This window comes from Cervus canadensis, chromosome 7 (genome assembly GCF_019320065.1).
Source record: "Cervus canadensis isolate Bull #8, Minnesota chromosome 7, ASM1932006v1, whole genome shotgun sequence".
Taxonomy (NCBI): domain Eukaryota; kingdom Metazoa; phylum Chordata; class Mammalia; order Artiodactyla; family Cervidae; genus Cervus; species Cervus canadensis.
In genome coordinates this window covers 81280923-81296755 of record NC_057392.1, presented here as the reverse complement: position 1 = coordinate 81296755, position 15833 = coordinate 81280923, and the positions used below count along the sequence as shown (strand labels likewise).

Genomic DNA, 15833 nt, shown 5'->3' with positions numbered 1-15833 from the left:
CACCAGGGGTCAAACCCACAGTCCCTGCATTGGAAGGTGAAGTCTTAACCACTGGACTGCTAGGGAATTTCCTCACATGAATTTTGATATAATGAAGATTGTTCCTATCACACATATAAATCTAACTCAAGCTACACTGAAGAGTCCGTTGAAAAGATGAACTATGCTTTAATGAAATAAGCCCCTATTAATGGACATTTAGAGTGTTCTAGGTCTTTGATATTAAAAATAATACTTTCAATGGAAATAAGTCCTCATGTATATGTGAACGTGTTAGTTGCTCAGCCGTGTCCAAGTCTTTTCGACCCCATGGACTGTAACCCGCCAGGCTCCTCTGTCCATGGGATTCTCCAGGCAAAAATACTGGAGTGGGTTGACATTTCCTTCTCCAACATGTGCAAATAGTGTATAGGATAAATTCTTGGATATAGAAATGCTGAGCAAAAGTATATGTGTATTTTTTTAATTTTAATAGCTATAAGCCAACTAATGCTTCCAATAGATTGCACTAGATTACACTCCCTCCAACAGAATATGGCAACCAATTTCAACACACCCATAAATCATCAAACTTTTTAGTTTTGTGAAGTATAAGGCTAAAAACCATATTTAATCATTTTAATTTGCATTTATCTAATTTTAAATGCAGCTATTTGTCATATGTTTCTAAGTAATTTATATTTTTATTTCTTCAAAATGTCTATTCATATCCTTGGCCCGTTTTTTTATTGGATTGTTGACTTTTTTCTTTTTCATATTCATATTCTTACACTAAGGAGATGAGCCCTTGATCTGTCACATACTGTTGCAAATGTTTTCTTTCTAGGTTATCATTTGCCTTTAACTGTTATCTATGGTATCCTTTTGCTGTAGAAATGTTTGTTCTTTATATTATCAAATTTATCATCTTTTTCTTTTTAATGTCTAAGCATCAGGTGATCTCACCAGGCATGAGACTGCGATGGCCAGGAGCTGTATTATTTTTGCTTGTTTGTTAAACTGTCTCAAGATGCAGAAAAATTTGCAATGATATTCATGAAAACCTTTATGAATATGGAGCATCAGTGAGCAATAATAACATCTTTCTTGGAAATTTTTTCTTGAAGACCACTGTTAGTATTTTTTGAGGTTCTTTAAGACAGTATGATAACATATAATGTTGCCTATAGAAACAATACTATGCACATTTAGGACTCCCCTTTCCCCTCATTGGGAAGTTGCCACTTAACATTTAAAAGAGTGCCAAGAGGCAGTTGTGGAAGAAACTAGTGACCGTGTGCCTTAATCCAAAAATCTTAACTACTCCTCTCACTGTGTAGTGGTATTTCACAGTGAGGACGCTCTCCACCTTTACAAAATACTTACCTGGTGATAGATTATATAATCTGATCCTCATGACTAAACTAGGCAACAAGGCATTACCATCTCCATTTTGCAGATATGAAAATTAGGAAAGGCAGTGGCCTGTCTTAGTTTATATACAGCTACCAAGTAGCAGAAGCCAGCTAGAATTAAGGTCTTTTGATCATAGATGCAAAGTCAGTCTTTCTGGCTCAGCTCACTACTTTTCTCCCTGCTGCTGAAACACTTCACCAAAAACAAAATTGCTCCAGTCTCATTAACATGTCATGCCTGAGGCTTGTCTATTCAGCTCAGTTCAGCTCAGTCGCTCAGTCGTGTCAGACTCTGTGACCCCATGGACTGCAGCACACCAGGCTTTCCTGTCAAATACCAGCTCCCGGAGGTCGCTCAAACTCATGTCCATCGAGTTGGTGATGCCAAACCATCTCACCCTCTGTCATCCCCCTTCTCCTCCTGCCTTCAATCTTTCCCAGCATCAGGGTCTTTTTCAATGAGTCAGTTCTTCACATCAGATGGCCAAAGTACTGGAGCTTCAGTGTCGGCATCAGTCCCTCCAATGAATATTTAGGACTGATCTCCTTTAGGATGGACTGGTTGGATCTCCTTGCAGTCCAAGGGACTCTCAAGAGTCTTCTCCAACATCACAGTTCAAAAGCATCAATTCTTCGGCACGTAACAGGAATGTAAGGCTGTGCTTCTTACCCTGACAGGTCACCTTTCAGGAGTAGAGCTGTACTGCACCCCACTCTGTCAGGTGTCTGGCAGGAGAACACCAGTTGATTGATGCTCAAATTCAATGATCCCTACAGAAGAGAACTGGAGGAAAACTGACAGCGGAATCCTCGCTGTGTTGTGAAGGACCCTGGCATTTACAATACCCACCTATAGATTCACACTGACAGTTTCAACTGATCACAAACCTCTTTGGAACCTCACTTCTTCCAAGAATGGGCTGCCACTCTAAATCATGGCACCAAAGATACAGTGCTAAGTCTTCAGTTCAGAGCCTATGACCGTCAACTTGCCTCCCAAGGAGAATAACAACAAAGGCAGGTAGTCTGAGCAACTACTGATATCTGATACAGCTGCAGTATCCAGCACTGCTGATAATTTGGACGGTGTAACTTATTTCAGTTTGGGGGTGGGAGCAGCCATCCTGGGTACCATAGGATGTTGTACTCAACACGTGGCATCATTTCTCCACCCACTAGACGTCAGTAGCAATTCCTGTCCCCATTATGACAACCAAAAATTATTCCAGACATTGCCAAATGTCCTCTGGGGAACAATGTCCAGCTGAGAAACTGTGATACAAGACCTTAAAACATTCTGCCAAATATCTGAAAAGACCTCTGATTACCAGTGATGGAGCTATTAGATGAGATCTCAGAGTGGCCCACTGCTCAAACCCAATGGGAAAAGCATGACTAATAGAAAAACTATCTGAATGTACCAAACTACAGTTAAAGTTTGCAAACAACCCACTCCAGTATCCTTGCCTGGAAAATTCCATGGACAGAGAAGCCTGGCAGGCTACAATCTATGGGGCTGCAAAGGGTTGGACTCGACTGAGACTGAAACACACACACACACTTATATTTATATATATATTTTTAATCCGCATTCCTCATTCTCATCCCATCACTCCTCAGTGGGATCTATCCTAATATGTTTAACACATTTCATTTGTTTGTGAGTGTCCTTGTATAACATGTACCATTTTGAATATATTCTTCTCATTAAAGTAAACGTAAGTCTGCAATTGTTTATCTGCAATTCTGAAACCTCACAGTTCTGGACCCCAAAAGCTTTTCCTTAAACTCACTTAGTAAAATCTGATACATGGGACATGAGGTTATTTGTAACCTTTATCCACTTAATGTAACACATTCCTACATTTTGCTGCAGAAATATTGTGTTCAATCATGAGATGCTGCCTTTTCTTTTTCTAAAATCCAATTTTTTTGTACCCCTAAACAAACCTGACTGCAAGAGATTGAACTGTCTGTGTCTAGTATTATACACAGATCTTATTCTGGTCTTATCTTTAGGTTTTTTACCTAGTATTATGTTTTAAAGATCTACTCATATTGATGTGTATACATCTAGTCTGCTACTTCTAAATGCTGCAGAATACTCCATGAAGTGGATCCCTCACACTCTATCTATTCATTTCCCCACTGGTGGGCAACTAGATGGTCTCCAACTCCCTCCACTACAACCAATGACTTAACATTTTTGAACATCTTCACACATGCCGTTTTATGGACCTTGGAGATCTATATCTCTTTAGGATAAATACCCAAGCTAGAACACTGGATAATCAGGTGTGCATGTACTTAATCCAACTGAAGCCAGATGCCAAAATGCCCTCCAGGATAGCTGCATCAGTCTACTTGTATCACATAAAAAGAACCCAGGAGCCTACATTTTCACCAACACTTGTCAGTGTCCAGTGTACTCATTTTTTTGGTGGTCTAAAAGGTCAAAGTGATATATTATTCTTCTTTGCTGTTCTGGTTATCCTTTGAGGTTTCTTCTCTGTATATTGTTGCCTGTTCATAAGTTTTGCCCATTGTCATTGGGGTTTCTTTTTCTTACTGACTTTTAGGAGTTCCTTCTATACTTTCCTGTTGGTTTTAGACATTGCACAATATTTTCTCCCAGTCTGTCAGCTATCTGTTAACTTTGTCCATAGTTAACAGGAAATCATACTACAGAAAATTTTAATTTTATGTAATCAAATATATGAGTATTTCACTTATGGCTTGGGGCTTTCATGTTTTTAAGAAGTCCTTCCCCTCTTGAATGATCAAGATAGTGTCCTACATTTTCTTCTACTACTGTACTAATTTTACTTTTCAAATTTAGTCTTTAACCTCCTTCTAAGTGGCTCCAATTTTGTATGATAATATTTTCTACTAAACAATCCATGCTTCCCAGATTGATCTAAGTGTCATCATACCTTTATACTAAATATACATACATATGAGTCTGTCTATAATTTTCCATTTTGTTTGAAAGGTGCATTTGATTGTCCTATTGCCAAATGTTATTTTTATTACTATTGCTCTGAATTATATCTTTATATCTGGTAGGGCTATTTGCCTATCTTTATTATTTCTTTACAGGTTTAACTTAGATATTCATGTGCTTTTATTCTTTTATATTTTAGATTAGGCTTATTATTAAGTTCCTCAGAAAAGTTATTTGTAATTTGTATTGGGATTGCATTGAATATGTGAATTAACTAAAAGAGACTTGGGCTATTTATATCTTAAGATCTTCCAAGGTTATGTGTTTCCATTTAAATTAAATCACTCTATGTTCTTGACTGAATTTTCCCCAAAGATTATTTTATGCTTACATTAACTCATGTAATAATCACAACCACCCTACAGTACATTTATTATCATCATTTTTCAGATAAGGAAACTGAGCTTGGACAGATAAGTAATTTGCACAAGAACACACAGCAAGTAACTAACAGAACCTGGATTCAAAAAGTTTAGAGTCCATATTCTTAACCACTGTATTGCTTCTCCATCAACAGGCAGTTACTTTATAGTTTGGCTGCTATTGTGAATGGTATCTTCTTTTTATTACTGTCTATTTACTATCTGGTACATTATTTTTATTATATTTTCTGAAAGGTTGTTACAGATGTAGAGAAATTTGGTTGATTTTTGAAAGTTAGTATTTGTATCCAATGAAGTTTATAGATAGAGTCCATACAGACTAATTCTCTTATTAGTTTAGTATTTGATCTATTCTTTCTGTTGCTTTTTTATATATCAACTGTAAATAACGAGAGTTTTGTCTTTTACTTTCCAATTTTAAATCTCTCATTTCTTTTTCTTTCCTTATCTCATTGGCCAAGACTTCCAGTATAGTGTTAGACATCATGTAGTAGCGATCATGGGCAAAGAATGTCTCTTATAGAAAAGTAATGTTATCTCAGAAGAAGGCTGTCCTTTGACCTTGGCTACAGAATGTGCAGCATATCAGAGAACTGTTTCACTAAAGTACAGGTTAGCAACCATGTCCGGTGGCCAAGAATCCATTCTGAGCAGAGGCCCTATGCTCATTTACGCTGCAGAAATTCTTTTTCACAGGAGACAGCCTTTCCAAGGGAGAAGTGGCTCTGCTAAACTTGATTTCACTCTGACTTTAAGTACATGTAACTCCATCCTAAATCCCCATGGCAACAGTACAGCTCAGCACCCCTTATTTGCTTCACACAACCTGCAGATGCAACCATTTCTGACAATGCATTGCTCTCCATCCCCAAGGGGTAATTCATAGACCACATCGGAAGGAGCCTTAGAGACCAACTGTTGGTCTCATTTTACACACATCTAAAAGTCCCTATGGTGGGTACCTCATAGCAGATGATCTGCTAAGGGGACTGATACCAACAAAAGAGAGAGCTGGAATCAGAGGAGGGGTTAACACAGCTTTCTCCTAATTGGTTTCATCACCACATCTTTAGTAAAGGTTGGCCCTGCCATGCATTCATGGTAACATCTCAAGGCCTACCATGAGCTCATCCATCCAGACTTCAACAGGGATCCAGAGGAAGCACCACTCTTCTCTCCTGTATTCCAAAAGGCTTATCCCTCTACAAGATGAGTGCATCTGCCCAAAGGCGGACACTGGACACTGAACACTGAAGTCCTGGGGCCATAGTGCAGTCAGATCCGTTGGAGGCCCTGAGTGGATGACCAAACACACCCTTCCCTTTCATACATACCCAGGGTGACTAACGCTCATGGTAGAAATGAGTGAACTGAAAAGTCCCACAGGAACCTCAAACCCAACACATCCAAAGTGGAACTTCTCAGTGTCTCCTCCAAACTCACTCCCCTCTTACAGTAACCCCTGTGCAGGAACCAGAACAAGCTCTCTTCAGCCATCCTCGGCACCTTCCTATCCTGCTCACCTGAGGAGTTACCAAGTCTCGGTCCCTCCCCACCCTAAGGATTCCATTGCCCACCCTTGAGTCTCCAATCTGAATAGGGCTTGGTCATGCCCTCCACTCCTGACCCCTGGGACCCATCCCCCGCGTTGGTGTGTTAGTCACTCAGTTATGTCCGACTCTTTGTGACCCCATGGACTGTAGCCCACCAGGCTCCTCTGTCCATGGAACTCTCCAGGCAAGAATAATGGAGTGGGTTGCCATGCCCTCCTCCTGCAGGGGATCTTCCCAACCCAGGGATTGAACCCCGGTTTCCTCCACTGCAGGCAGATTCTTTACCTTTGAGCCACCAGGGAAGCCCCCATCCTCCACACTACTGCTGATTTTCCCATCATGCAAATGCAACCGCATCTCCTGCCGAAAACCCTAGAAGGCTTCCCACTATTCTCAGCAGAATGTACACTTCCCAGCACAGACCCTACCCTCACAGAACAGCACCCTCACCCTTTCCACCCTCACACCCTGTACAGGACTGCTAGATCACCCCCTTCCTTTACCTTCCCCAACTGTGTGTCTGATCCCCGTTCCCTCGACCTAGAACTTGCATCCCATCTAATGTCTACTCACCTGTCAACAATCAAGTCGCAGCTCCCTCCTTCTGGGCGCTTTTGCTGCCTCCTCAACGCCATGGCTCCTTGATGACCTTTCTCCGACCTCTCCTCCCAGGACTCTGTACATCCATCCCACTAAACTCTAACGATTCTCTCCTGGACGCTGTAAGAAACTGGATTCTCTAAGAGTAGTTATTGCATAGCCAGTCTGATTTCATCTCTTTTTGTATTTAAGATGGTACCCAGGAATAAAACACATTGAGTCAGATTTGGTGTGGGAGTGAGCCGAAAGTGACCAGGTCACTGCTGGGTGCCTGTCAGTGTCGCCCTGGCGCACCGTGGACTCTCTGAAAAAAAAATGAATGATGATTGAATGATTTGCCTACCCCCATCCAGACCTAGGCGAGAGGTCAGATCTCATCCTAGATTTGGATGGACGGGGGATGGCCTTACTCGGTGTTCCGTCGGGAGGGGGCGCTGCGGAGCGGCGGGGCCAGGGCTGGGGAGCTGGGGGCGGGGGGCGTCCGAGGGGGCGAGCCAGGGGTCGGGCTTGCCCGGGGACCCTGCGCCGCGACGCGGCGCCGAATTTCACTTTCGTTTTGGGCCAGGCCGGAGGCGGCGGGGCCGTCCCGGAACGACTGCGGCCGGGGGCACGGGGAGTTAATCCGAAAGCGCTCCAGCCCCGCGGGCTAGACTCCACGTGTCATCGAGAAGCTGATGTAGAGAGAGACAGAGAGAGAAAGCAAGCAAGAGATCAGAGTCCCGGGAAAGTCCTACCGCGCCTCGGGCAATTATAAAAATGTGACCCCTGGCTTGGCCTCCCAACCACCACCCTCACCTGCCGCGTGCACCCGTCTGCGTCCAGCTGCCGGCTCGGTTCCGCGTCCCGCCGCTCCGCTCAGCATGTGCCCGCTTCGCAGTGAGTAACCAGCCTCGCGCTCGGGTTGGGGGACCGCGGCCGGGAGGCAGAAACTTGGGATGGGCTACGTGGAGACTGGAAGACGGCAATCTCGTGCAGAGGAGGAAGGATGCAGGGAGACACTGCGGGCTTATCCTGCGCCCGATGAGACATCCTCTCTCTTAACCGTGGAACAACCCCAGGAGCTAAGTATTATGCCCACTTCGCAGAAGAGAAACTGAGGCCCCGCAGGATAATTTCTTGCCCAGGCTCCCTTGGAGACACCATTAAGAGGACAGATCCCAGCCAGTCGGCTTCAAAGCAAGGCTATGTCTCCCCACTGTTTCCAAAACACTGGGTGGCTTCCCCACCTGGCCTCGCTTTCCCTCTTCCTGAAACGGAGACTTTTTCTGGGTGAACTCTGCCCTGCGCCCTGGTCTGAACTCACAAGGCAATAGTGTCTGTGAGTTGGCTTTCAGCCCTAGAACAGAGCACTGCCCTTCAAGAGCTTGATTCATCATCTCTCAGTTTCTGAAAGATCAGTGGGAGGTTGGCGCCCAGGAAGGAGATGGGCGGAGATGGCCAGAGGAGATGGAAGGTGGAGGTCGGCCTGCTCATTCTTGCCCTGGATTCCCTTGCAGGCCTCCTCCTCCTGTCCACCCTGGTCCTCCTCCACCACCTGCCCCACCTCAGTTTGGGCAGGAGCCTCCCCCCGACCACAGCAGGCCCAGGAAGGAGCTGCCTCAACTACTCCCAAAACCTGCTGAGGGCCGTCAGCGACACACTGCAGAAGGTGAGCTTTTCATTGTCCTTGTCCCCACCGTGTTCCCACTGCAGTCTCTCTAGTGAAGGGACAGCTCTGAACCCCTGGTCACCTGAAGGAACTGCAGGGAAATTGTGGAAGTTAATCAGGAGCTGTCAAGAGAGAAAGAGGGAACTTTACAAATGGCCCAACTATTAGCTTAAGAGTCTCAATGAAATTGTGTCTCCAGAGAAGGCAGGCGAGGTCATAAATTACAATGGCATTCGTTTTGGCTGTGCCTACACAGAGGAAAGTGGATATTTACAGTGTTCCCTGTAGCCTGCCAACAGAGATGGAATTGTGTCAGGCCCACACTGTTCCTCTGACAACTTATCAATCCAGGAAACTGTTATTAGGGGCGGCCTCTGTGCTCCAGGGGCTACAAAGATGAATCGGCCCTGCCCCTCACGCTCCTCGCCAACTTCCAGTCTGGTGGCTCCGTTTGTTGTTAGAGTAACACATTTCAGGGGGCTTGTGAAAGTGCACGTCCAGGCTTCCTTTTCTAGGGGGTGAATTATCTAATTTTATTTAAAGCTTCATTTTTTTTTTTAGCTTTCATATTTTAATGCAAAAAATTTTTTTTTCTTCTTCCTTTAAAAACACTCCAACATCTATTGCTTTGGCTGCAACAGCCTAAACTGATGTTTTTAAAGATGTCCTTTGACCTTCCTGCTCTCTAGTAAATCTTCCTGGAATATTTCTAGCTTGTTGCTTTATGAATGTCTTAAAGTAAGCTCAGTGCCACAAGTTCTCCTTAAGGAACCCTTCCCACCCCACCCGCCCACCGCAACCTTTCATAATGGGCTGCCCATTTTTCCTTATAGTTCAATCCATCTTAGTTAAAAAGGCAGCTCACCAAGTGAAAACTGCAGAGGTAAGTCCTTTGATTCCTAAAGAAAAGTTTGGTATGGGTAAAATTTAGGAGCTCTGATTTAAATAGATGCTTCATGTGAAAAATTTGACTCTTCTACTCCCCAGAGGCAGCACCAAAGGTTAGAAGATCACAGAACTCAATTTGATTTTTTAATATGATTCCTGTGTCAAGTTTGCCAGAACAAATCAGCTGGCTACTTGTTGAGAAAGCAGAGGTAGCAAATGCATGTGATTCAGAGGCCATGTCCAGTCCACAGATCTGTCAAGTTTGGCCAGTGTCTTTTATAGTTTAATTTTTGAGTTTGATGTCATTGAAAAAGTAGACTGTTCATATAAGAATCCAGATTTCTAGCTTCTCCTGAAAAGATTTGAAGAACTATAGCAGTTGGACCCACATTTCCAAATATATATATATATAATTTTTCTGCTCTATTTATTCATTTTTTCATTTAAAAAGTAGTTATTGAGTGCCTATGCCAGGCACTATTTCATGGATTCATCTTTTTTAACAATGCCATAATAATATAGATAGTCACTGTTTCATTTTGGAATAAAGGAAGGCAGTTATCACAGAAATAAAGCTAGTGTCTTATTTGGAGATTTTTTTATTTTCGTTGTTGCAGTGTAGTTGCAAATCTAACTTTTTACAACCTGCTCAGGCCTCCAGGAGCAGTGTATTCATTTTCTATTGCTGCTGTAACAAATTACCACAAACTTAATGGCTTTAAGCAACACAAACTTATTATCATACAGCCCTGGAGGTCAGAAATCCGAAATGGGTCTCACTGGTCTAAAATCAAGGTGTCAGCAGAGCTGTATCTCTTTCTGGAGACTCTAGAGAAGAATTCATTTTCTTGCCTTTTCCAACGTCTAGAAGCAGCCCACATTCCTTGGTGGCCCCCTTCCATCCTCAAAGCCAACAAATGAGTCTTTCTCATGCTTCATCTCTCTGACCTTGACTCTCCAGCCTCTCTCTTCCATTTACAAGGACCCAGAGATTACACTAGACCCACCCAGACACTCCAGGATAATCTCTCTATTTCAGAGTCAGCTGATTAGCAACCTTAATTTCATCTGCAACCTTAATTCCCCTTTGCCACATAATGTGACATAGTCTCAGGTTCTAGGGGTTGGGAGGTGGATATCTCTGGCAGGGGCATTTTTCTTCCTACCGCAGACAGGGTAGCAAGCTTTACTACTTGTTGCCACATGTGTCCTGTAGTCTCAAGCTTTGATTCATGCCCCATGCTGTTCCCTCTGCCTGACGATCCCCCTCCTCTGAGGATGTCCCATCCCTGGGGAACCTTTTCATCTCTTTCCACTCCCTTTTCAGAGCCTTCTGACCCTTCAATTCAGCCCTTCTCACCTGCTGGCATGTCCCCTGGTCATTTGGGCACTGGCCTGTCTCCACAGCTGAACTGGGAATCCTGGCGGGAATAATATAATCCCCTTCTTTGTCACGTTCCTTAGTACCTAGCATAGAATATATCAGGCTTGTTGAATGGAAAAATGATCTCAATCTTTAATCAGCAAATCATTGACTTCTTAAACTAAATTTCATAAATATGTTCAGCATGCTGGTAAGATGATGTGTGTGTGTATATACTACACATTAAATCTCCACTTGTTTTCATGGTTGCATGTTGGTTATATCCATCAAGTGGTGACCTTAACAATCCCCCTCTAGAAGCTATATTTGAAAAAGATATTCATAAAACACAGATGCTTTGGCAAAAGGAAAAAAAAACTGTTTTCACCAGAAGCAAGTGTCCCAGCATGGTGTAGAGGCTGATTAGCACAGCCTGTTGAAATGATTTATAGTATTTACATAACGGAAAAACATATCATCCGGAGAAACATGTCATAAGCAAAAGGAGAGGAGGGAGTGGGAGAGAGTGTCAATGACCTGTTTCTTTGGTCTTATGAAGACCTTGAATTTTCTATAGGTCAGAGATGGCGGTCAAAGGCAGCCAACTCTTGCTTTGGTGCCAGCATTACAGGGAGCCTGGTGCCTTATTAATATCATAAGCTGAGTTTTTTTTTATATTTTACAGGCCAGACAAACCCTAGAATTTTACTCCTGCACTTCTGAGGAGATCGATCATGAAGATATCACCAAAGATAAAACCAGCACAGTGGAGGCCTGTTTACCACTAGAATTAGCCACGGTATAGAGGATTTTCCTCCCAAAGCTTATAACATGGTTAAGGGCTGTGCATCAGGTCTCATCTTCTTCCAAAAATGTGCATGCTTCTGGGCTCCATCCTCATGGGATGTCAACAGGCCCCATTGTAGAAGTTCAACTTGAAACAAAAATGTGTAAAAATATGTGGTTTTTTACAACAGTGTAAAATAAACGTAACACTACTGAACTATGCACTTTAAAATAGTTAAGATGATAAATTTTATGTGTTTTTTACCACAGTGAAAAAATTTGATGTTTGAGGAGTCAGAAAAATTTATATTAAGAATTAGTATCTTTTCAATGTGTGATTTGTTTTTTGGTTTTTTTTTTTGCTCTAGAATGAGAGTTGCCTGGTTTCCAGAGAGACCTCTTTAATAACTGTAAGTCAGAAAATTGAAGGTTTCAGCTCATATTATGAATTCATATCATTGATATCTCATTATTTTTTTCTTATAGCATGGGAGTTGTCTGGCTTCTGGAAAGACCTCTTTTATGACAGTAAGACACAAGATTCTTTCTTCAAATGCAACATTGGGGTTGGGGGATGTTTTTAGCCCATTTCAATGGTTCTTTCCCCACTTCGTTGTATCACCCAGACCCTGTGCCTTAAAAGTATCTACGAGGACTTGAAGATGTACCACATGGAGTTCCAGGCCATGAATGCAAAGCTTCTGATGGATCCTAAGAGGCAGATCTTTCTAGACCAGAACATGCTGGCAGCTATTGCTGAGCTGATGCAGGTAAGACCTCCCGTCCTTCATGCTGAGACAGCCAGCCAGGGTCCCTGATGAAGGGCTCGTCAGCCCTTCCTGTATTGGGGGAGGCCTGAAATGCCACCTTCAAAAGCCAGCTACATTGTAGGGGAGATAGCCTCGAGGGCACCCTCTAGTGAGCGGGCAACATGAGCCGATCACGTTAAGGAGAGCAGCCTACTGTTTGTAGATCATGTTGTGTGCCCCAGGCTCTGGGCAAAGATGTTCGGACATGCGCTGTCCCCACAGCAACCACATGGGGTCTGTGGAAAGGAGGAATCCCAAGCTTAGAGGGTTGTTCACTTGTCCGAGGTCACACAGCTTGGAAATGGCAGAGGTAGGATTTAAACCTCCAAAAAGGGATTCCACTCCACTCATCTTCTCACACATCTCTAAAAACCTCTGCGATGTTCATGGCAGGGGCCATGCATATCTGCAAATACTGTTAGTAAAAACACACTAGTCTAGTGCCCGGATAGGACCCATCTAGAACCAAAATGTGGGTGAAAGAGAGAAATGACTTATCACCTGGGGATGTCCACAGTGTAACTCAGAGACAAGAACTTGCCTTGTTATCTCCTGAATCACCAGAGCACATGATGCTAATATGAAACATAGAAATAACCGCTTAGTAAAGAGCAGGGTGCTGCTGTGGTGACCAGGGCATGGGATAAATACGGCGTCAAGAATGATCATCTAAAAAGAAATTTATTTTTTATTTCATTAATTTTTTTTTCTTTTTTTGGTGCCAAATTACTTGTTTGAAAGGCAGTGAACATCACGCAAGTATCAAAGAATGTTACCATCTAGACAGTTGTAGATGACATTTTATTTTCAGGACCAAGAATGGAGTCAGTTCCACCAGTAATCAGACAACTATGCCCAGACATTCTGTACCTCTGTGCCTCAGTTTCTTCCTCTGTGAAATGGGGTGATGACCCACTCTACATTTCTTTTGGGCTTTTTGTGAGGAAGTACAAGCAAAAGTGCCAATCATTGTGCAAATATACGGGCTTCCCAGGTGGCACAGCAGTAAAGAACCTGCCTGCGAATGCAGGAGACCCAAGTTCTATCCCTGAGTCGGGAAGATCCCCTGGCAGAGGAAATAGTTACTCACTCCAGTCTTCTTGCCTGGATGATCCCATGGACAGAGGCGCCTGATGGATAGAGTCCATGGGGTCACAAAGAGTCAGACACAACTGAGCGACTGAGCACACAGTCTTGCGTTATCAAATTAAAGGGCTCGAACTGGGAGACCCAGTGCCAGGTTGATTTATTTCACATGACTGAGCATCTGTAGCCAGCAGGTCTGATACTGACAGACAGTTTCCGATCAGTAGCAATGCATCACCTCCCTCTTCTGAAAAGGACATAGCTTCTTAATGTAACAGACAAAAATTAATTGGATATCATAGCAGATGTCTCTTAACAGAATTGTTCCTTTCTAAAATGCAACTCCCACTGATGATTTTCTAAATAGCTTTCAGGCTCTTTTCAGAACTCACTGAAGGTCCATGTGCTTGGATAATGAGCACTTCTTCCCTCAGGTTCTGCCTGCCCATCTGGCTGGGAGTGGATTTGCGTTGAGTTTAGGAGAGGGAATGAGGGAGTGGGTTGCAGGCTCTGAGACGTGTATTGGCTTCACCCATTTTTACAGATGAACGTTTTAATTTTGGAATACCGTCTATGTCATGCTCAATATTTATTCTCCTAGGCCCTGAATTTCAACAGTGAGACTGTGCCACAGAAACCCTCCCTGGAAGAAATGGATTTTTACAAGACAAAAGTCAAGCTCTGCATCCTTCTTCACGCCTTCAGAATTCGTGCGGTGACCATCGACAGAATGATGAGCTATCTGAGTTCTTCCTAGAATGCTGAGGTCTCTCCTAACCTTAAAATCATTTTTACAAAAATTGGAACCAAAGAGATTGTAATTGGGCATGGGTTAAGAACTGGGGAGGGGGTGGCTGGACCTGTCCCTACTGAAGCTGGTACAGAATTCTCATGATTGTTGAGTCATCTTTCCAGACTTGCAGAGTGTGACTGTTCTATCCACATGATTCTTTTGATCAAGTCTATTTCATATTTACTAGGGATAAGTTATTTTTATAAGTTTTCATGAGAAAATTGATGAGGGAAAATGTCCTCACAGAACGTGTTTTCTTTTTTTTCCCTTTAAAAGAAGAGCAAGGAATTATAAGCTATTTTAGTACCAAAGTGTTTGTAGAAACAAACACTCAAACATAATTTATTTTAAAGTATTTATTTATATAATTTTGTGTCCATGAAAGCATGTGAACTAACTTATATTTATTTATGTTATATTTATTAAGATATTTATTGCCAAGTGGATTTGAGCTGTATCTTATGTTGTTCTAAAAATAAAATGAATTAATTAAAAAAAAGTAATTCTGTTTTTCTAATGTGATTGGAATGCTCTGAGTGCTAAAATACACATTGTGGGAAAACTGAAAACTGGTGAAATTTGAAAAAAGTCACCTTGGAAAGAATGCCATGATATTCTTGCCCATTGACTAGTTCCTTTAATCCCATATTTTATTTTTTTTAACATCTCTAAAATTTTTTATCATTTATCTATTGGCTCTGCTGGGTCTTTGTTTCTGCATGTGAGTTTTCTCTAGTTGCAGCAAGTGACTGGGCTATTCTCTAGTTGCGGCGCACAGGCTTCTCTTCACCGTGGCTTCTCTTGTTGTGGAGCATAGGCTGAGAGCACAGGCTCAGTAGCTGGGGTGCACGGGCTTAGTTGCTCTGTGGCATGTCATCTGAATCATTCCAGACCCAGGGATCGAACCCATGTCCCATGCATTGGCAGGCAGATTCTTAATAACTGGACTACCAGGGAAGTCCTTTAATCTCATATTTTAAAGGGAGCCTCATAAGACTGATCTACTTTAATACTGAGGCCGTTTGAGTGAAATTAGAACCTGTGAAAATATACTTTATTATTTTTGTTCAACATCTGAATCAAAAAGTAAAACACATAAAAATGCTTTTTTCTATTAACCACAGCCCAGTAACATACTGTGCATTAGCCAAACACATAATAACATCCTCCAACTGGGAAAAACATCATTAAGAGGCTTTCTAGTTACATTATTCTAATTTTTGTGACCTCTTGGTCTCTCAGGGGAGAATTATTTCTAAATTACAATAAGAAAAACTCTCCCTTTGCTTTAAATTATATAGAACTCCTGCCCAAACCGCATGGATAATAGCCTTGTTCTGGCTTGAGAGATGTGCTTTTTAATTCTTTGAACAATGAGAATTTTAAAAGATTTACCTGATGGAATACCATGCAATTTTCAAACTCTGTTAATCACATTCCTCCTTAATATGAAAAGGCCGTAAGGAATGGACTATTCAGAGTCCGTTCCTGTCTCCCCTACCTTTTCTCAGGTGAGTCCTCCCCTC

At 42.5% G+C, this 15833-nt stretch overlaps 1 protein-coding gene and 1 long non-coding RNA gene across 2 annotated transcripts; one reads left to right on the top strand and one right to left on the bottom strand.

Annotated features, from left to right (window-relative positions):
- Nucleotides 1–1918: 1918 nt before the first annotated feature.
- On the bottom strand, nucleotides 1919–8178 carry LOC122444989. The gene is made up of 3 exons (XR_006270410.1): nucleotides 7730–8178; nucleotides 6908–7238; nucleotides 1919–2165 (listed from the first exon to the last, which is right to left on the bottom strand). It is a non-coding gene; the product is annotated as an uncharacterized LOC122444989 (long non-coding RNA).
- Nucleotides 7681–14796, top strand: IL12A (interleukin 12A). The gene is made up of 7 exons (XM_043473890.1): nucleotides 7681–7810; nucleotides 8431–8582; nucleotides 11519–11632; nucleotides 11988–12029; nucleotides 12106–12147; nucleotides 12246–12389; nucleotides 14116–14796. Exons 1-7 carry the CDS (start codon nucleotides 7795–7797, stop codon nucleotides 14269–14271), a joined length of 666 nt encoding a protein of 221 aa, XP_043329825.1. The 5' UTR covers nucleotides 7681–7794; the 3' UTR covers nucleotides 14272–14796.
- The last annotated feature ends 1037 nt before the right edge of the window (nucleotides 14797–15833 follow it).

Coding starts and splice junctions, on each gene's coding strand:
- IL12A (XM_043473890.1), top strand. Junction 12,030..12,105: donor GAGAGACCTCTTTAATAACT/GTAAGTCAGAAA, acceptor TTTTTCTTATAG/CATGGGAGTTGTCTGGCTTC. Junction 12,148..12,245: donor GAAAGACCTCTTTTATGACA/GTAAGACACAAG, acceptor TGTATCACCCAG/ACCCTGTGCCTTAAAAGTAT.